At 38.0% G+C, this 18,251-nt stretch overlaps 1 protein-coding gene across 1 annotated transcript; it reads right to left on the bottom strand.

The window, feature by feature from the left end:
- Positions 1–2,829: 2,829 nt before the first annotated feature.
- On the bottom strand, positions 2,830–6,063 carry LOC130949622 (uncharacterized mitochondrial protein AtMg00860-like). The gene is made up of 3 exons (XM_057878291.1): positions 5,924–6,063; positions 5,623–5,743; positions 2,830–3,342 (listed from the first exon to the last, which is right to left on the bottom strand). The coding sequence occupies exons 1-3, from the start codon at positions 6,061–6,063 to the stop codon at positions 2,830–2,832; spliced, it is 774 nt and encodes a 257-aa protein (XP_057734274.1).
- Positions 6,064–18,251: the final 12,188 nt, after the last annotated feature.

The following is an 18,251-nucleotide window of genomic DNA, read 5'->3' as shown; positions in this document are numbered from 1 at the left end:
ATGAATGCATGTTCTTGTGGCTGCTGGAATTTTGAACCCTAACCTTTAAATTGGGGTTAAATTTGTGTTAAAATCACGTGGAAAAGATGGGGTTTTAGTGGCTGGAAATTTATTGTGAATTTTGGTAAAAATCAGTTGCTGAAAAGACTGAAAAACGGGTAAAAACAAAGAAAGAATCTGAAGAATTTATGAAGAACACGAAGAACACTTTGAGTGTGGTGAAGAACAATGAAGAACACATTTTTTGATCCATAAAAGGGCAAGGAAGTAAATATTTTGGTGTTTGGGGGGTTATTTTGTAATTTCTAAAAGTTAGGGTGGTTAAAGTAGAAATATTAAAAGTTACGGGTGGTAAAAAGTAAATTTTAAAGGTTAAAAGTTAAAGTGGGGTAATTTTCAAAAATTTAATGATAAAATAATAAATAATAATAAAATATTAAATAATAAAATTAAATTAAAAATAATATTTTAATAAAAATAATAAAATACTGCAGAACTGGCAGTTTTCTGGTAAAGTTTTAGAAAGACAACTTTAAGCACAGAATCTCATATTTACCTTCATAAAACACTTAGGGAGTGGTAATAACATGTTAGTGAGGAAAATATAAAAGAAAGATAAAAAGTTAAAGAAAAGATAAAAACCAAAGAAAAGTCTGTAAAGTTTTAATAACAGGAAAACAGATAGAGATTAGTGAACGAACTAGGGCAATATAGTTAGTCCTTGAGTTGTGGCTAGGGTTATGTATAATATGAAAAGTTAAACCGTTTCAGTATAGACTTAATAAACCTATACTTGGGACAGGCTAACTATTCATACCGAAATTTACATAAGCTTTAAATACATATGTTAAACAGAGAAATTAGAGCAGAGTAAAGAAACACAGAGAATAGAGTAACCAGAGAAAAGTAAAGAGATACAGAGAAAATAGTAATCAGAGCTGAGTAAAAGGACAAAGAGAAAAGAGTAATCTGATATAGAGAAATGGTTTGAGTTAAGATGTTGTAAAAGTAAAAGTTGTAGAGTTTGTATAGCATGATTGAACATAGAAAGAAAGAGGTACTGCATAAGAAGGTTAAAGTGATAATGAATAATGAGAATGATAATGAACGATGACAATGAGAATGATTATGTAAGAATCTGCTGCAGAGAGGCAGTCAGATAGATGGTGGTATGACCACTGAGAGCACTTCCCTGGGATACTTAGCTATAATGCTATTCTGTAAGTCAGAGGACTCTTACAGAGGTATCGAGAAAACACAACTAGCATATACTCCTGTAAGTCAAAGGACTCTTATAGTAAGTGTGTGTGTGCTCATGTAAGTCAAAGGACTCTTACAGTGAGTGTGTTGGGCAGATATAAGTTAACTAGCTCTGCCATGCAAGTCAAAGGACTCTTGCAGTGGGTTGCTAGTGCCGCCCTGCAAGTCAAAGGACTCTTGCAGTTGTTTGCCTCACTAGTCAAAGGACTCTTGCGTGTGGCATTGCCAACAGGGAAGCCTTACCTGGTCAAAGGACTCCAGGTAACATCGGGAGCGGATATGTAACTTACAAATGAGCTCATTACCTGCACTAGGGCTAGACATGCAACATACTTGGTTGCGCATTTCCTCTATTATGATTGTTGTTTGAATGTATTCTTTCTTTGTTTGTATTCTATTCACTGTGTCTGTGTTTTGTTTTCTTGTCTTCTTTTGTTTGTGATTTGCTTTCTGCTTTCTCTATTTTCTCTATTTATCTGTCTTCTGTTTTCTGCTTTTTGGTATTCTTCTATTTGTCTGCTAAACAACATGGAATTAATAAACGTAACTAGTAACCCCGGCCCTACTACAAACTCCCCAGTTCTTACCCCTTCTCTCTCCCTTTCCCCTTCAGATTGAAGCATGAGTACCCTTCTGTAGCTCACTGATGACCGTTCGCAAGAAGGATTCTGCTCTAGGTAGTCTTCTGGGTCTAGGGTGAATCTCGTGCTTTTTTTATATGTATATATTGTGAGACCAACCAATGTCTGCACCCCATTTGTACGTGAACTTTAACCTAAATCTTGTGTACGAGACTCCTGTTGTGTGGATACTTGATGACGTACTAGAGAGACATCATATGGCACTGTCTGATCGTGTGGAGGAGGAGCAGATGATGTTTCACCTTTTGATGATGTTCTACCTTACTTGAATTTTGAAGACTTAGAACGTACTTTCCCTTGCTTTAGTAGTTTAGAGGGACTCGGTGAGTATAGAGTCTAGGCTAGCCTGGGTGCCAGCTTAGGGATTTCTTGAACAGGTCAGGGCCTGGGACATTGTATGTATATATATGTATATAGTTATTATCTAGCTATATCTAGGGGTGTTCTAACTAAAAGTCTATATTCTAATGAGGCTGAATCACTGAATGTTGTCAACTACTTGTGAGGTATGTATGTGTGGTTGTTTATACCTATTTTATCTTTTATTCTTTATGAATCGATTATGAATGATTCTCTTTATTAACCTAAACGTTTTCAAAAAAAAAAGTACCTCGCAAAATAACTATGCTCTTAACAATGATTTAGGCTCATATAATAAATAATAGATAATAATTAGGAAGACAAGTTGGTAGCGCTCAGTTTTCGGTATGATCTTGACATACTGAAAATTGGGTCATTACATCCTGCTCAAAGAGATACTTCAAAATTTTATGGAATGAGAAAACGTGAAACTTAACACCATAGAGATAATGCCTCCAGATTTTTAAAGCAAACACAACAGCAGCAAGTTCTAAATCGTGAGTTGGATAGTTCATCTCATGCGGCCTTAATTGCCGTGAGGCGTATGCTATAACATTCCGATACTGCATCAGAATGCCAAATCCTTTAATGATGCAACACAGTACACTTTAAACGGTTTACATGGCTCAGGCAATACCAACACGGGTGCAGTAGCCAACCTTTGCTTCGATGCTTGAAAACTCTTTTCGCACTCCAGAGTCCAAACAAAAGGTGTACGCTTCCTATTCAGCTTAGTCAAAGGTAAGGCGAGCTGTGAAAATCCCTTAATGAATCTTCGATAATACCCCGCTAAACCTAGGAAACTCCTAATCTCTGTCAGTGAAGTTGGTCGCTCCCATATCATCACTGCTTCTACCTTAGCAGGATCCATGGCTATTCCCTGCTTGCTCACTACGTGACCGAGAAACTTCACCTCACTCTTCCAAAACTCGCATTTAGATAACTTAGCGTACAACTTCCTGTCTCTCAGAATTTGCAGCAAAGATCGCAAGTGATCAACATGCTCCTCTTCAGTCTTAGAATAAACAAGAATATGATCAATGAAGACAATGACAAACTTGTCCAGGTACGGCCGGAAATCCTATTCATATAATCCATGAATACTGCTGGAGCATTGGTTAATCTAAAAAACATCATCGTATACTCATAACGACCATAACGTGTCCTAAAAGTAGTTTTTGGAATATCTTCATCTCTAACCCTTATCTATTTTAAATCTAACATCACTCCGAACCGATCCACCCTTCTAAGTTAACTAAATATTACTCCGTCTTAACAACTAATAGCCTTCGACCAATCATCGACTTGGGCTTTACGATTATCAACGTGTCATATATTAAGAATGAATATCACATATTAATGATATGCAAGGAAATTCGAAATTCAACTACTAGTTCATGATTACTGATAAACCCCAATTTTGTGGTTTATTTTGTGCTTATTTTGGGGGATTTTATCACCTTTTCTCACATTTATTCAATGAAATAGCATGGTTTTGTAATTATCCCTTAATTTGTACTTAAGTGTAAAAACATGCTTTTTAGGCCTTTAATTTGGTGATTTTAATTCACTTTTGATTCCACTAGATGCCTTGATGTGTTTGTTGAGTGAGTTCAGGTTGAAAAGGGCTAGGAATGGATCAAAGGAGTGAAGAGAAAAGCATGCAAAGTGGAGAACTCAAGGAAAATCAAGGATTTGGAGTATATTCACTGACGCATACGCACAACTTACGCGCACGCGTGGAAGAAGACGTCGCACGGCGACGTGTACGCGTGACCCATGCATACGCGTCGATGCTCGCACGTGACTTCATTAAAGTGAAAACGTTGGGGGTGATTTCTGAGCCTTCCAGGCCCAATTCCAATGGATTCCAGAGAGTATTTCATGCAGAATTAAAGATTGGACAAGGGGGGAGCACTTAGTTGTAGGATTGGCATCATGTCGGTTAGTTTCTAGAGAGAGAAGCTCCCTCTTCTCTCTAGAATTAGGGTTCTTAGGGTTATTCTCATCTTAGATCTCAGTCCAATTTCTTGATTTTTATCTTGCTTCTTCTACAATTTCTTGTTTCTACACTTTAATTCTCTTGGGTCTCTTGTTAATTTTCCTTTTATGCTCCTTTTATGTTCATGCACTCATGTTGGATTTGGATTTCCTTTAATGCAATTTCATGTTAATTTGAGTTGTGAATTTTACTTTCTTTGCAATTGGTAGTTGTTAGATGTTATTATTCTTGCACAGTTATTATGCTTTCCTCCTATGCCTTCCAAGTGTTTGACAAAATTCTTGGTAGAATGTTAGAGTAGATTTTTTAGCATTCTTGGCTTGGAAAGAGAAATTGAGCAATCTTGAGTTATTAAGACCAAACTCATTTTGGTGATCTAGAGTTGTTAGCTAATATTATTTCCATTGACGCTAATCTTTTGCTAATTCAATTAGTAAGTTGATTAGGACTTTTGAATTGAGATTAGCTAGTCTTATTAGACTTTCTTCGAGTGTGAGGATAACATGATACCTTCTTCCATCGTCGGGGATGACGTAATAAGATAAATTCTTGTTTATTTTTGTGATATGATTAACTAGTCTTGTTTGATGTTCTCCCTATGTGAAGATAACATGATACCTTCTTCTATTTGTTGGAGTTGACTAAATAGGATGAATTAATCATTGTATGACTAGGATAGAAAGCCTATATTCTCAATCTTTGCCATGAATGTCTCTCTTTATTACTTGCTTTCTTTAATTCCTTGCTTGATTTACTTTTCTTGCCATATACTTTCTTGCCCCTTATTTTCTTATCCCTTTTATAAATCATACCCCCTTGCATCTTCATAGCCAATAATTGACCACTTCATTGTAATTCCTTGTGAGACGACCCAAGGTTTAAATACTTCGGTTAAATTTTCATTGGGGTTTGTACATGTGACAAAACCAAATTAAATTTGATGTAAGAGTTGTTTGTTGGTTTGGAGCTATGCTTACAACGAAATTCTTCTTTCTATTAAGAGAAATTCTAGACCAACAATAAACCTAGCAATCAATTACCTTGGGTCTGAAAATCAGGTTCGGCTGTATCCCGACGTTTCCTGTGTGAATAGTCTCAAGCCATATGCCCCAACTTCCCGCACTTGTAGCATTCACCTAGCCTGGCCCTATGTGGCTTGTCTAGAGCAATCTCTCCATAGCCTTCCTGTAGTGTCACCCGCTTCATGGAATAATTTTCTGTGAATTGACTTTTCTTTACCAATTCAGTGAAATTCGTTAACCTTTGCGGATATACTTAGTTAAAGATGTCTCTCCTAAGTCCTTTCTCATACTGAGCACACTTCCACTCCTCATAGTCGGCTGGATTTCCCTGACAAACTTTTGAGAGGTGGCGTAGGTTGTTGAATTCACGGGTATAGTCAGCAACAGACATATTCTTTTGCTTCAGCTGCAATAACTCCAACTTCTTTGCAGTGCAAAGTGCATGCAAGAAATATTTCCTGTAAAATTCTGTCTTGAATATATTCTAAGGGACATCTGTTAACTCCATCTGCAACGTATGACATAACTCCTGCCACCATTTCTGAGCATCTCCCTCCAACATGTAGTTCACTATTTCCAATAACTGTACTTCAGAAACGTGCTGAGTGTACAAAAATCTCTCCACGTCTCAAAACCACCGATCAGCCTCCAACGCATTGGCATTTCGATTAAACTGAGGTGGACCACTCTTGAGAAAATCAGTAAGGGTTATAAACCTGTAGTATTGACCTACATTGCTTGTACCAACACCCGAGCTTCCATCTTGAGGTCCTTGCATCGGTTCGGTCCTAAGATTTTCCCTCTAGGCACCTCGCTTGGATCTGCGAGACGACATTGGGTCCCTATTCACACCAAACAATTGATATTAAGGTGATCAGTCTTAATATCTCAAGTTTAATGCTTTAAAGTCCCAAATGCATTCTCACAAACATGTATGCTACACATACCAATCGGATATCCTAGGTAGCACATAGTCACACACAGAGTATGCACAGAAGCATAGTCAGTCCGTCTCTCAGGCTCTACAGGAACGAACTGCTCTGATACCATAATCCTTATCGCACAGAGCTTTACACCTAGGATGTAAAATAGAGGTGGCGAAGTGTTACGACTTCTAAAATAAAAAATACATACATATAATAGCAGAAAGAATATAATAAACTAGGAGCCTTGCAAAAAAGAGTAAACCAAAATCGCGAAAACGAAAAGTGCAACGCTCCGAAAATGAAATAACTTGCGTGTGAAGAAAACTATAACTATCAAACATAAGAAAATAAAAATAGGAATAGAGAGCCACAAATACAAAATAACAAGCTCCTAACTCAGCCCGCAAATTCAAGACTGGTCGGAGAATACACAAACACACACACACACACACACATATGTGTATATATATATATATATATATATATATATATATATATATATATATATATATATATATATATATCCAAAACACAAATGTACATAAACAAAATCTTGTCTCTCCATAAACCTCTAAGAGGATAAAAAAGAATAAGTTATGCAGAGAGAAAGATAAGTACATATGTATACATCACTGTACAATAAAATAATCCAGTAACCACTTCGCCTCAGGAGTCCAGACGCCTAACGAGATCGCTCTCGATTTGCATCTGAAAAAAATAACATAGTATGGGGTGAGATCCAGAGGTTCTCAGTATTGTAAAGGTGCCACACACATAATATATAAGGTCCTGGGAATGCCAGAGGCAATCCTAGAACGCCGACACTCATATTATAGAGCTTAAAGTATTAAATAGAAGCTATAAAAGGTGGTTTTCTAAGAGTATCTAAGCCTAACTGATGCCAGGGCATCTTGGCTAGTTTACTAGCCATTTTTTGTATGCTTTAGGTTAGTTTCATGCATTTTCTTAGGAAATAAGCAAGTATTTGGTTGAAAATGCATTCACACGATGATTCAAGCAAACATTGTGAATTTTGAATGATTTCATGAGAATTATTCATGAATTGAATGATAAAATGGATGATGCATGATGAGCGGATAATTTATACGCTTTTTGGCATTGTTTTTAGGTAGTTTTTAGTAAGTTCAAGCTACTTTTAGGGATGTTTTCATTAGTTTTTATGTTAAATTTACATTTCTGGACTTTACTATGAGTTTGTGTGTTTTTCTGTGATTTCAGGTAATTTCTGGCTGAAATTGAGGGACTTGAGCAAAACTCTGAAAAAGGCTGACAAAAGGACTGCTGATGCTGTTGGAATCTGACCTCCCTGCACTCAAAATGGATTTTCTGGAGCTACAGAACTCCAATTGGCGTGCTCTCAACGGCGTTGGAAAGTAGACATCCAGAGCTTTCCAGCAATATATAATAGTCCATACTTTATTCGGAAATTGACGACGTAACATGGCGTTGAACGCCAAGTTCATGCTGCTGTCTGGAGTTAAACGCCAGAAAAACGTCATGATCCGGAGTTGAACGCCCAAAACACGTCATAACTCGGATTTCAACTCCAAGAGAAGCCTCAGCTCGTGGATTGATCAAGCTCAGCCCAAACATACACCAAGTGGGCCCCGGAAGTGGATTTATGCATCAATTACTTACTCATGTAAACCCTAGGAGCTAGTTTATTATAGAACATTTAACTATTGTATTAGACGTCTTTGATCATTGGGTCTTGTGACCACATGGGGGCTGGCCATTCGGCCATGCCTGAACCTTTTACTTATGTATTTTCAACGGTGGAGTTTCTGCACACCATAGATTAAGGGTGTGGAGCTCTGCTGTACCTCAAGTATTAATGCAATTCTATTTTCTTTTATTCAATTCTATCTTATTCTTATTCCAAGATATCTATTCGCACCCAAGAACATGATGAATGTGATGATTATGTGACGCTCATTATCATTCTCACCTATGAACGCGCGTGATTGACAACCACTTCCGTTCTACATGCAACCGAGCTTGAATGTGTATCTCTTAGATTCCCCAACAGAATCTTCGTGGTATAAGCTAGATAGATGGCGGCATTTATGAGGATCCGGAAAGTCTCACCTTGTCTGTGGTATTCCGAGTAGGATCCTGGGAATCCGGAAAGTCTAACCTTGTCCGTGGTATTCCGAGTAGGATTCCGGTAATGAATGACTGTGACGTGCTTCAGACTCGCAAGTGCTGGGCGTTAGTGACAGACGCAAAAGAATCAAGGGATTCTATTCCAGTAGGAGCGGGAACCAACCAGTGATTAGCCGTGCTGTGACAGAGCGCGTGAGCGTAGTTTTCACTGCGAGGATGGGATGTAGCCTTCGGCCAGGTGATGCCTTCAGACGATTAGCCATGCGAGTGACAGCCGCAGAGGACCATTTTCCCGAGAGGATTCAAAGTAGCCATCGTTGAACGGTGAACCCCTATACACAGCTTGCCATGGAAAGGAGTAAGAAGGATTGAGTTGAAGCAGTAGGAAAGTAGGCGTCCTTGAGCCCTATAGTATCTCCATATGCTTATCTGAAATTCCTACCAATGAATCTGCATAAGTATCCCTTTTATTATTTCTTTTTATTATTTGATTTTCTAAATTCCATAATTTTATCTGCCTAACTGAGATTTACAAGGTGACCATAGCTTGCTTCATACCAACAATCTCTGTGGGATCGACCCTTACTCACATAAGTTTTATTACTTGGACGACCCAGTACACTTGCTGGTTAGTTGAACGAAGTTGTGTTCACTCGTGCCAATTTCAAATTCCATAATTTTACAAGGAGTGCAACTTAAAGAATAAGGATCACAATTTCGTCCACCAAGTTTTTGGCGCCGTTGCCGGGGATTGTTCGAGTATGGACAACTGACGGTTCATCTTGTTGCTCAGATTAGGTAATTTTCTTTTCAAAAATCTTTTTCAAAAATTTTCTTTTATTTTTCGTTTCTCTAAACTTTATTTTCGAAAAAATTAATAAAAATTCAAAAAAAATTCATAAAATCATAAAAATAAAAAATATTTTGTGTTTCTTGTTTGAGTCTTGAGTCAATTTTTAAGTTTGGTGTCAATTGCATGCTTTAAAAATTTTTTCTTGCATTTTTTCGAAAATCCCATGCATTCATAGTGTTCTTCATGATCTTCAAGTTGTTCTTGATAAGTCCTCTTGTTTGATCTTGATGTTTTCTTGTTTTGTGTTGTTTGTTGTTTTTCATATGCATTTTTCGTTTGTTAGAGTCCATGCATTAAAGATTTCTAAGTTTGGTGTCTTGCATGTTTTCTTTGCATCAAAAATTTTTCAAAATTATGTTCTTGATGTTCATCATGATCTTCAAAGTGTTCTTGGTATTCATCTTGACATTCATAGCATTCTTGCATGCATTCATTGTTTTGATCTAAAAATTTCATGCATTGAGTATTTTTGTTGTTTTTTTTTCTCTCATCTTTAAAAATTCAAAAATAAAAAAAATATCTTTTCCTTATTTCCCTCCAAAATTTCGAAATTTTGGGATTGACTTGGTCAAAAATTTTCAAAATTAGTTGTTTCTTACAAGTCAAGTCAAAATTTCAATTTTAAAAATCTTATCTTTTTAAAATTTTTTTTTTCAAAAATCATATCTTTTTTATTTTTCTATCATTTTCGAAAATTTCAAAAATATTTTTCAAATTATTTTCAAAATCTTTTTCTTATCTTTATATCAAATTTTCGAAAATTAGCTAACAATTAATGTGATTGGTTCAAAAATTTGAAGTTTGTTACTTTCTTGTTAAGAAAGGTTCAATCTTTAAGTTCTAGAATCTTATCTTGTAGTTTCTTGTTAGTGAAGTAAATAATTTCAAAATTTTTGAATTAAATCTTTTTATCTTTTATTTGATCTTTTTCAAAAATTTTATCTTTTTCAAAATTTGATTTCAAAATATCTTATCTAACTTCTTATCTTCTTATCTTTTTAAATTTTGATTTCAAATCTTTTTCAATCAACTAACTAACTTTTTGTTTGTCTCTTATCTTTTTCAAAACCACCTAACTACTTTTCCCTCTTCAATTTTCGAAAATATCTCCCTCTCTTTTCAAAAAAAAAAATTCTTTTTAATTAATTAATTGTTTTAAATTTTAATTTCAATTATATTTTATCTTTAATTTTCGAAAATTACTAACCCATTTTTCAAAATTATTTTCGAAATCTCCCTTCTCTTTTCTTCTTATATTTAATTATTTAATTACTAATACTTCTCTTCACCTCCCTTCATCTAAAAATCTGAATTCTTCTTCATTCTTCTACCCCCTTCTTTTTCTACTAACATAAAGGAATCTCTATACTGTGACATAGAGGATTCCTCTTTCTTTTCTTGTTTTCTTCTCTTTCATATGAGCAGGAACAGGGAAAAAGGCACTCTTGTTGAAATAGATCCAGAACCTGAAAGGACTCTGAAGAAGAAATTAAGAGAAGCTAAATTACAACAATCCAGAAACAACCTTTTAGAAATTTTCGAACAAGAGAAGGAGATGGCAGCCGAAAATAATAATAATGCAAGGAGAATGCTTGGTGACTTCACAAAGCCCACGTCCAAGTTTGATGGAAGAAGCATCTCCATTCCTGCCATTGGAGCCAATAACTTTGAGCTGAAACCTCAGCTAGTTGCCTTGATGCAACAAAATTGCAAGTTTTATGGACTTTCATCTGAAGATCCTTATCAGTTTTTAACTGAGTTCTTGCAGATCTGTGAGACTGTAAAGACGAATGGAGTTGATCCTGAAGTCTACAGACTCATGCTTTTCCCTTTTGCTGTAAGAGACAGAGCTAGAATATGGTTGGATTCACAACCTAAGGATAGCCTGGACTCCTGGGATAAGCTGGTCACTGCCTTCTTGGATAAATTCTTTCCTCCTCAAAAGCTGAGCAAGCTGAGAGTGGATGTTCAAACCTTCAAACAAAAAGATGGTGAATCCCTCTATGAAGCTTGGGAAAGATACAAGCAGCTGACCAAAAGATGTCCATCTGACATATTTTCAGAATGGACCATTTTAGATATATTCTATTATGGTCTCTCTGAATTTTCAAAAATGTCATTGGACCATTCTGCAAGTGGATCTATTCACCTGAAGAAAACGCCTGAAGAGGCTCAAGAACTCATTGACATGGTTGCAAACAACCAATTCATGTACACTTCTGAGAGGAATTCCGTGAACAATAGGATACCTCAGAAGAAAGGAGTTCTTGAAATTGATACTCTGAATGCCATATTGGCTCAGAACAAAGTGTTGACTCAACAGGTCAACATGATCTCTCAAAATCTGAATGGATGGCAACATGCATCCAACAGTACTAGAGAGGCAGCTTCTGAAGAAGCTTATGATCCTGAGAACCCTACCATGGCAGAGGTTAATTACATGGGTGAGCCTTATGGAAACACCTATAACTCATCATGGAGAAATCATCCAAATTTCTCCTGGAAGGATCAACAAAAGCCTCAACAAGGCTTTAACAATGGTGGACGTAATAGGCTGGGCAATAGCAAGCCATATCCATCATCTTCTCAGCAACAGACAGAGAATTCTGAACAAAACACCTCTAATTTAGCCAATGTGGTCTCTGATCTGTCAAAGGCCACTTTCAGTTTCATGAGTGAAACAAGATCCTCCATTAGAAATCTGGAGGCACAAGTGGGCCAGCTGAGTAAGAAAGTCATTGAAACTCCTCCCAGTATTCTCCCAAGCAATACAGAAGAGAATCCAAAAGGAGGGTGCAAGGCCATTGACATAGTCAATATGGCCGAATGCAAAAAGGAGGAAGAGGACGAAAATCCTAGTGAGGAATACCTCCTAGGACGTCCCTCAAGCAAGAAGGAGTTTCCTACTAAGGATCCAGAGGAATCTGAGGCTCATATAGAGACCATAGAGATTCCATTAAATCTCCTTCTGCCATTCATGAGCTCTGAAGACTATTCATCCTCTGAAGAGGATGAAGATGTGACTGGAGAGCAAGTTGCTCAATATTTAGGAGCTATCATGAAGCTGAATGCCAAGTTATTTGGTAATGAGACTCGAGAAAGTGAACCTCCCTTGCTCATTAATGAACTGGATACTTGGATTCAGAAAATTCTACCTCAAAAGAAATAAGATCCTGGCAAGTTCTTAATACCTTGTACCATAGGCACCATGATCTTTGAAAAAGCTCTGTGTGATCTGGGGTCAGGGATAAATCTTATGCCACTCTCTGTAATGGAGAAGCTGGGGATCATTGAGGTACAACCTGCCTTGTTCTCATTACAACTGGCAGACAAGTTATTGAGACAAGCTTATGGAATAGTAGAGGACGTGTTAGTAAAGGTTGAAGGCCTTTACATCCCTGCTGATTTCATAATCTTAGACACTAGGAAGGAAGAGGATGATTGCATCATCCTTGGAAGACCTTTCCTAGCCACAGCAGGAGCTGTGATAGATGTCAACAGAGGTGAATTAGTCCTTCAATTGAATGGGGACTACCTTGTGTTTAAGGCACATGGCCATCCCTCTGTGACAGAAGAGAGTAAGCATGAAGAGCTTCTCTCAGTTCAGAGTTAAGAAGAGCCCCCACAGTCAAACTCTAAGTTTGGTGTTGTGAGGCCACAACCAAACTCTAAGTTTGGTGTTAAGATCCCATATCCAAACTCTAAGTTTGGTGTGGACAACTATACAACATTGACCTGATCACCTTGTGGCTCCATGAGAGCCACTGTCAAGCTATTGACATTAAAGAAGCGCTTGTTGGGAGGCAACCCAATTTTATTCATCTAATTTCTATTTTATACTATTTTATTGTTATTTTGTGTTTAGGTACATGATCATGAGGAGTCACGAAAAAATCATAAAAATTAAAAACAGAATCAAAAACAGCAGAAGAAAAAATTTGCACCCTGGAGGACGCACAGGCGGGCGTTCAACGCCAGTAAGGTGCATCTGGCCGGCGTTCAATGCCAGAACAGAGCACCATTCTGGCGCTGAACGCCAGAAACAAGCAACATTCTGGCGCTGAATGCCAGGAATGTGCCCAGAGAGGAAAAACTGGCGCTGAACGCCAGTAACAAGCATGAAACTGGCGTTCAACGCCAGAAACAGGCTTTACATGGGCGTTGAACGCCCAGAATGTGCACCAATGGGCGTTTAAACGCCAGAATGGTGTGCCAAGGCATTTTACATGCCTATTTGGTGCAGGGATAGAATTCCTTGACATCTCAGGACTTGTGGACCTCACAGGATCCCCACCTACCTCGCCCTCTCTCTCTCTCCATTCATGGTCATCCCTTCTATTCTTCATTCACCACTCACTTCTATCCACTCTTCCCCACTCACCTTCAAAATTCAAAACTCTTTCCCACCCAAACCCACCCATATAGCCAAATACACACACCCCTCCATCTCCTCCATCTTTTCTTCTTCTTCTTCATCTTTTCTTTCTTCTCTTGCTCAAGGGCGAGCAATTTTCTAAGTTTGGTGTGGTAAAAGCATAGCTTTTTGCCTTTCCATAACCATTAATGGCACCTAAGGCCAGAGACATTCAAAAAAAAAAAAAAGAGAAGACAAAAGCTTCCACCTCTGAGTCCTGGGAGATGGAAAGACTCATATAAAGCCGTCATAGCTCAATGGTAGAACATGTGGCTGCAAATCAAGAGATCCCTGAGATACCTCAGGGGATAAGTTGTCCTCCACATAAATATTGGAAGCAACTAAGGGTAGGAACACCAAAATTACTAGGAATCATTCAACAGAAGCAAGGAAGAGACGTAGAGGAGCTCAAAGAGCACCATTGGACCTTCAAGAAGGCGCCACCCTCACTCAGGTGGATTCATTCCTTGTTCTTATTTCTTTCTGTTTTCGGTTTTTAATGTTGTGTTTATCTATGTTTTGTGTCTTTATTTCATGATCATTAGTATGTAGTAACTATGCCTTAAAGCTATGAATAAATTCCATTAATCCTTCACCTCTCTTAAAAGAAAAATGTTTTAATTCAAAAGAACAAGAAGTACATGAATTTCGAATTTATCCTTGAATTTAATTTAATTATATTGATGTGGTGGCAACACTTTTTGTTTTCTGAATGAATGCTTGAACAGTGCATATATCTTTTGATCTTGTTGTTTATGAATGTTAAAATTGTTGGCTCTTGAAAGAATGATGAACAAAGAGAAATGTTATTGAGGATCTAAAAAATCATGAAATTGATTCTTGAAGCAAGAAAAAGCAGTGAAAAAGAAGAAGCTTGTGAAAAAAAAATGGCAAAAAAAAAATTTAGAAAGAAAAAGAAGGAGCAGCAGAAAAAGCCAATAGCCCTTAAAACCAAAAGGCAAGGGTAAAAAGGATCCAAGGCTTTGAGCATCAATGGATAGGAGGGCCCAAGGAAATAAAATCCAGGCCTAAGAGGCTAAATCAAGCTGTCCCTAACCATGTGCTTGTGTCATGAAGGTCCAAGTAAAAAGCTTGAGACTGAGTGGTTAAAGTCGTGATCCAAAGCAAAAAGAGTGTGCTTAAGAGCTCTGGACACCACTAACTAGGGACTCTAGCAAAGCTGAGTCACAATCTGAAAAGGTTCACCCAGTTATGTGTCTGTGGCATTTATGTATCAGGTGGTAATACTGGAAAACAAAGTGCTTAGGGCCACGGCCAAGACTCATAAGTAGCTGTGTTCAAGAATCAACATGCTTAACTAGGAAAGTCAATAACACTATCCGAAATTCTAAGTTCCTAGAGAAGCCAATCATTCTGAACTTCAAAGGAAAAAGTGAGATGCCAAAACTGTTCAGAAGCAAAAAGCTACAAGTCCCGCTCATCTAATTATAATTAATATTCATTGATATTCTGGAATTTATAGTATATTCTCTTCTTGTTATCCTATTTGATTTTCAGTTGCTTGGGACAAGCAACAATTTAAGTTTGGTGTTGTGATGAGCGGATAATTTATACGCTTTTTGGCATTGTTTTTAGGTAGTTTTTAGTAAGTTCAAGCTACTTTTAGGGATGTTTTCATTAGTTTTTATGTTAAATTCACATTTCTGGACTTTACTATGAGTTTGTGTGTTTTTCTGTGATTTCAGGTAATTTCTGGCTGAAATTGAGGGACTTGAGCAAAACTCTGAAAAAGGCTGACAAAAGGACTGCTGATGCTGTTGGAATCTGACCACCCTGCACTCAAAATGGATTTTCTGGAGCTACAGAACTCCAATTGGCGTGCTCTCAACGGCGTTGGAAATTAGACATCCAGGGCTTTCCAGCAATATATAATAGTCCATACTTTATTCGGAAATTGACGACGTAACTTGGCGTTGAACGCCAAGTTCATGCTGCTGTCTGGAGTTAAACGCCAGAAAAACGTCATGATCCGGAGTTGAACGCCCAAAACACGTCATAACTCGGAGTTCAACTCCAAGAGAAGCCTCAGCTCGTGGATTGATCAAGCTCAGCCCAAACATACACCAAGTGGGCCCCGGAAGTGGATTTATGCATCAATTACTTACTCATGTAAACCCTAGGAGCTAGTTTATTATAGAACATTTAACTATTATATTAGACGTCTTTGATCATTGGGTCTTGTGACCACATGGGGGCTGGCCATTCGGCCATGCCTGAACCTTTTACTTATGTATTTTCAACGGTGGAGTTTCTGCACACCATAGATTAAGGGTGTGGAGCTCTGCTGTACCTCAAGTATTAATGCAATTCTATTTTCTTTTATTCAATTCTATCTTATTCTTATTCCAAGATATCCATTCGCACCCAAGAACATGATGAATGTGATGATTATGTGACGCTCATCATCATTCTCACCTATGAACGCGCGTGATTGACAACCACTTCCGTTCTACATGCAACCGAGCTTGAATGTGTATCTCTTAGATTCCCCAACAGAATCTTCGTGGTATAAGCTAGATAGATGGCGGCATTTATGAGGATCCTGAAAGTCTCACCTTGTCTGTGGTATTCCGAGTAGGATCCTGGGAATCCGGAAAGTCTAACCTTGTCCGTGGTATTCCGAGTAGGATTCCGGTAATGAATGACTGTGACGTGCTTCAGACTCGCAAGTGCTGGGCGTTAGTGACAGACGCAAAAGAATCAAGGGATTCTATTCCAGTAGGAGCGGGAACCAACCAGTGATTAGCCGTGCTGTGACAGAGCGCGTGAGCGTAGTTTTCACTGCGAGGATGGGATGTAGCCTTCGGCCAGGTGATGCCTCCAGACGATTAGCCATGCGAGTGACAGCCGCAGAGGACCATTTTCCCGAGAGCATTCAAAGTAGCCATCGTCGAACGGTGAACCCCTATACACAGCTTGCCATGGAAAGGAGTAAGAAGGATTGAGTTGAAGCAGTAGGAAAGTAGGCGTCCTTGAGCCCTACAGTATCTCCATATGCTTATCTGAAATTCCTACCAATGAATCTGCATAAGTATCCCTTTTATTATTTCTTTTTATTATTTGATTTTCTAAATTCCATAATTTTATCTGCCTAACTGAGATTTACAAGGTGACCATAGCTTGCTTCATACCAACAATCTCTGTGGGATCGACCCTTACTCACGTAAGGTTTATTACTTGGACGACCCAGTACACTTGCTAGTTAGTTGAACGAAGTTGTGTTCACTCGTGCCAATTTCAAATTCCATAATTTTACAAGGAGTGCAACTTAAAGAATAAGGATCACAATTTCGTCCACCAATGCATAATCTCATGATTAAGAGCAAGACTTTGATGCACTTTGTTTCATTGATTTCAGGTAACAAGAAGCAGAGAAGAGCCACGTTAGTGGCTACGTTAGTGTCATGATGAGTGCATAATTTATACGCTTTTTGGCATTGTTTTTAGATAGTTTTTAGTATAATCTAGCTACTTTTAGGGATATTTTCATTAGTTTTTATGCTAAATTCACATTTCTGGATTTTACTATGAGTTTGTGTATTTTTCTGTGATTTCAGGTAATTTCTGACTGAAATTGAGGGACCTGAGCAAAACTCTGATAAAAGGCTGACAAAGGACTGCTGATGCTATTGGAATCTGACCTCCCTACACTCAAAATAGATTTTATGGAGCTATAGAACTCCAAATGGCGCTCTCTCAACGGCGTTGGAAAGTAGACATTCAGAGCTTTCCAGCAATATATAATAGTCCATACTTTATTCGTGATTAGACGATATATCCATGCTGCATTCTAGAGTCAAACGCCAGAAACACGTCACGAACCAGAGTTGAACGCCAGAAACACGTTACAACTTGGCGTTCAACTCCAAGATAAGCCTTAGCTCGTGTAAAGATCAAGCTCAGCCCAAACACACACTAAGTGGGCCCCGGAAGTGGATTTATGCATCAATTACTTACTTCTGTAAACCCTAGTAGCTAGTCTAGTATAAACAGGATAGTTTACTATTGTATTAGATGTCTTTGATTGTATTTTTCGATCTTTTGACCACGTTTAGGGGCTGGCCATTCGGCCATGCCTGGACCTTCATCACTTATGTATTTTCAACAGTGGAGTTTCTACACACCATAGATTAAGGGTGTGGAGCTCTGATGTACTTCAAGCTTCAATGCAATTACTACTATTTTCTATTCAATTCCGCTTGTTCTTATTCTAAGATATTCGTTGCACTTCAACATGATGAATTTGGTGATCCGTGACTCTCATCATCATTCTCACCTATGAATGCGTGACTGACAACCACTTCCATTCTACCTTAGACCGGGCGCATATCTCTGGATTCCTTAATCAGAATCTTCGTGGTATAAGCTAGAATTGATGGCGGCATTCATGGGAATCCGGAAAGTCTAACCTTGTCTGTGGTATTCCGAGTAGGATTCCGGGATTAAATGACTGTGACGAGCTTCAAACTCGCGATTGTTGGGCGTGATGACAAACGCAAAAGAATAAAGGGATTCTATTCCAACATGATCGAGAACCGACAGATGATTAGTCGTGCTGTGACAGAGCATTTGGACCATTTTCACTGAGAGGATGGGATGTAGCTATTGAAAACGGTGATGCCCTA

Source organism: Arachis stenosperma, chromosome 9, assembly GCF_014773155.1.
Source record: "Arachis stenosperma cultivar V10309 chromosome 9, arast.V10309.gnm1.PFL2, whole genome shotgun sequence".
NCBI classification, from domain to species: Eukaryota; Viridiplantae; Streptophyta; class Magnoliopsida; order Fabales; family Fabaceae; genus Arachis; species Arachis stenosperma.
Note: the sequence above shows the minus strand (reverse complement) of the source record. Positions and strands in the feature narration are given on the sequence as shown.

Coding starts and splice junctions, on each gene's coding strand:
- LOC130949622 (XM_057878291.1), bottom strand. CDS start 6,063: ATGCAAGGACCTCAAGATGGAAGCTCGGGTGTTGGTACAAGCAATGTA. Junction 5,744..5,923: donor AATGCGTTGGAGGCTGATCG/GTGGTTTTGAGA, acceptor AGAATTTTACAG/GAAATATTTCTTGCATGCAC. Junction 3,343..5,622: donor ACCTACGCCACCTCTCAAAA/GTTTGTCAGGGA, acceptor TTATATGAATAG/GATTTCCGGCCGTACCTGGA.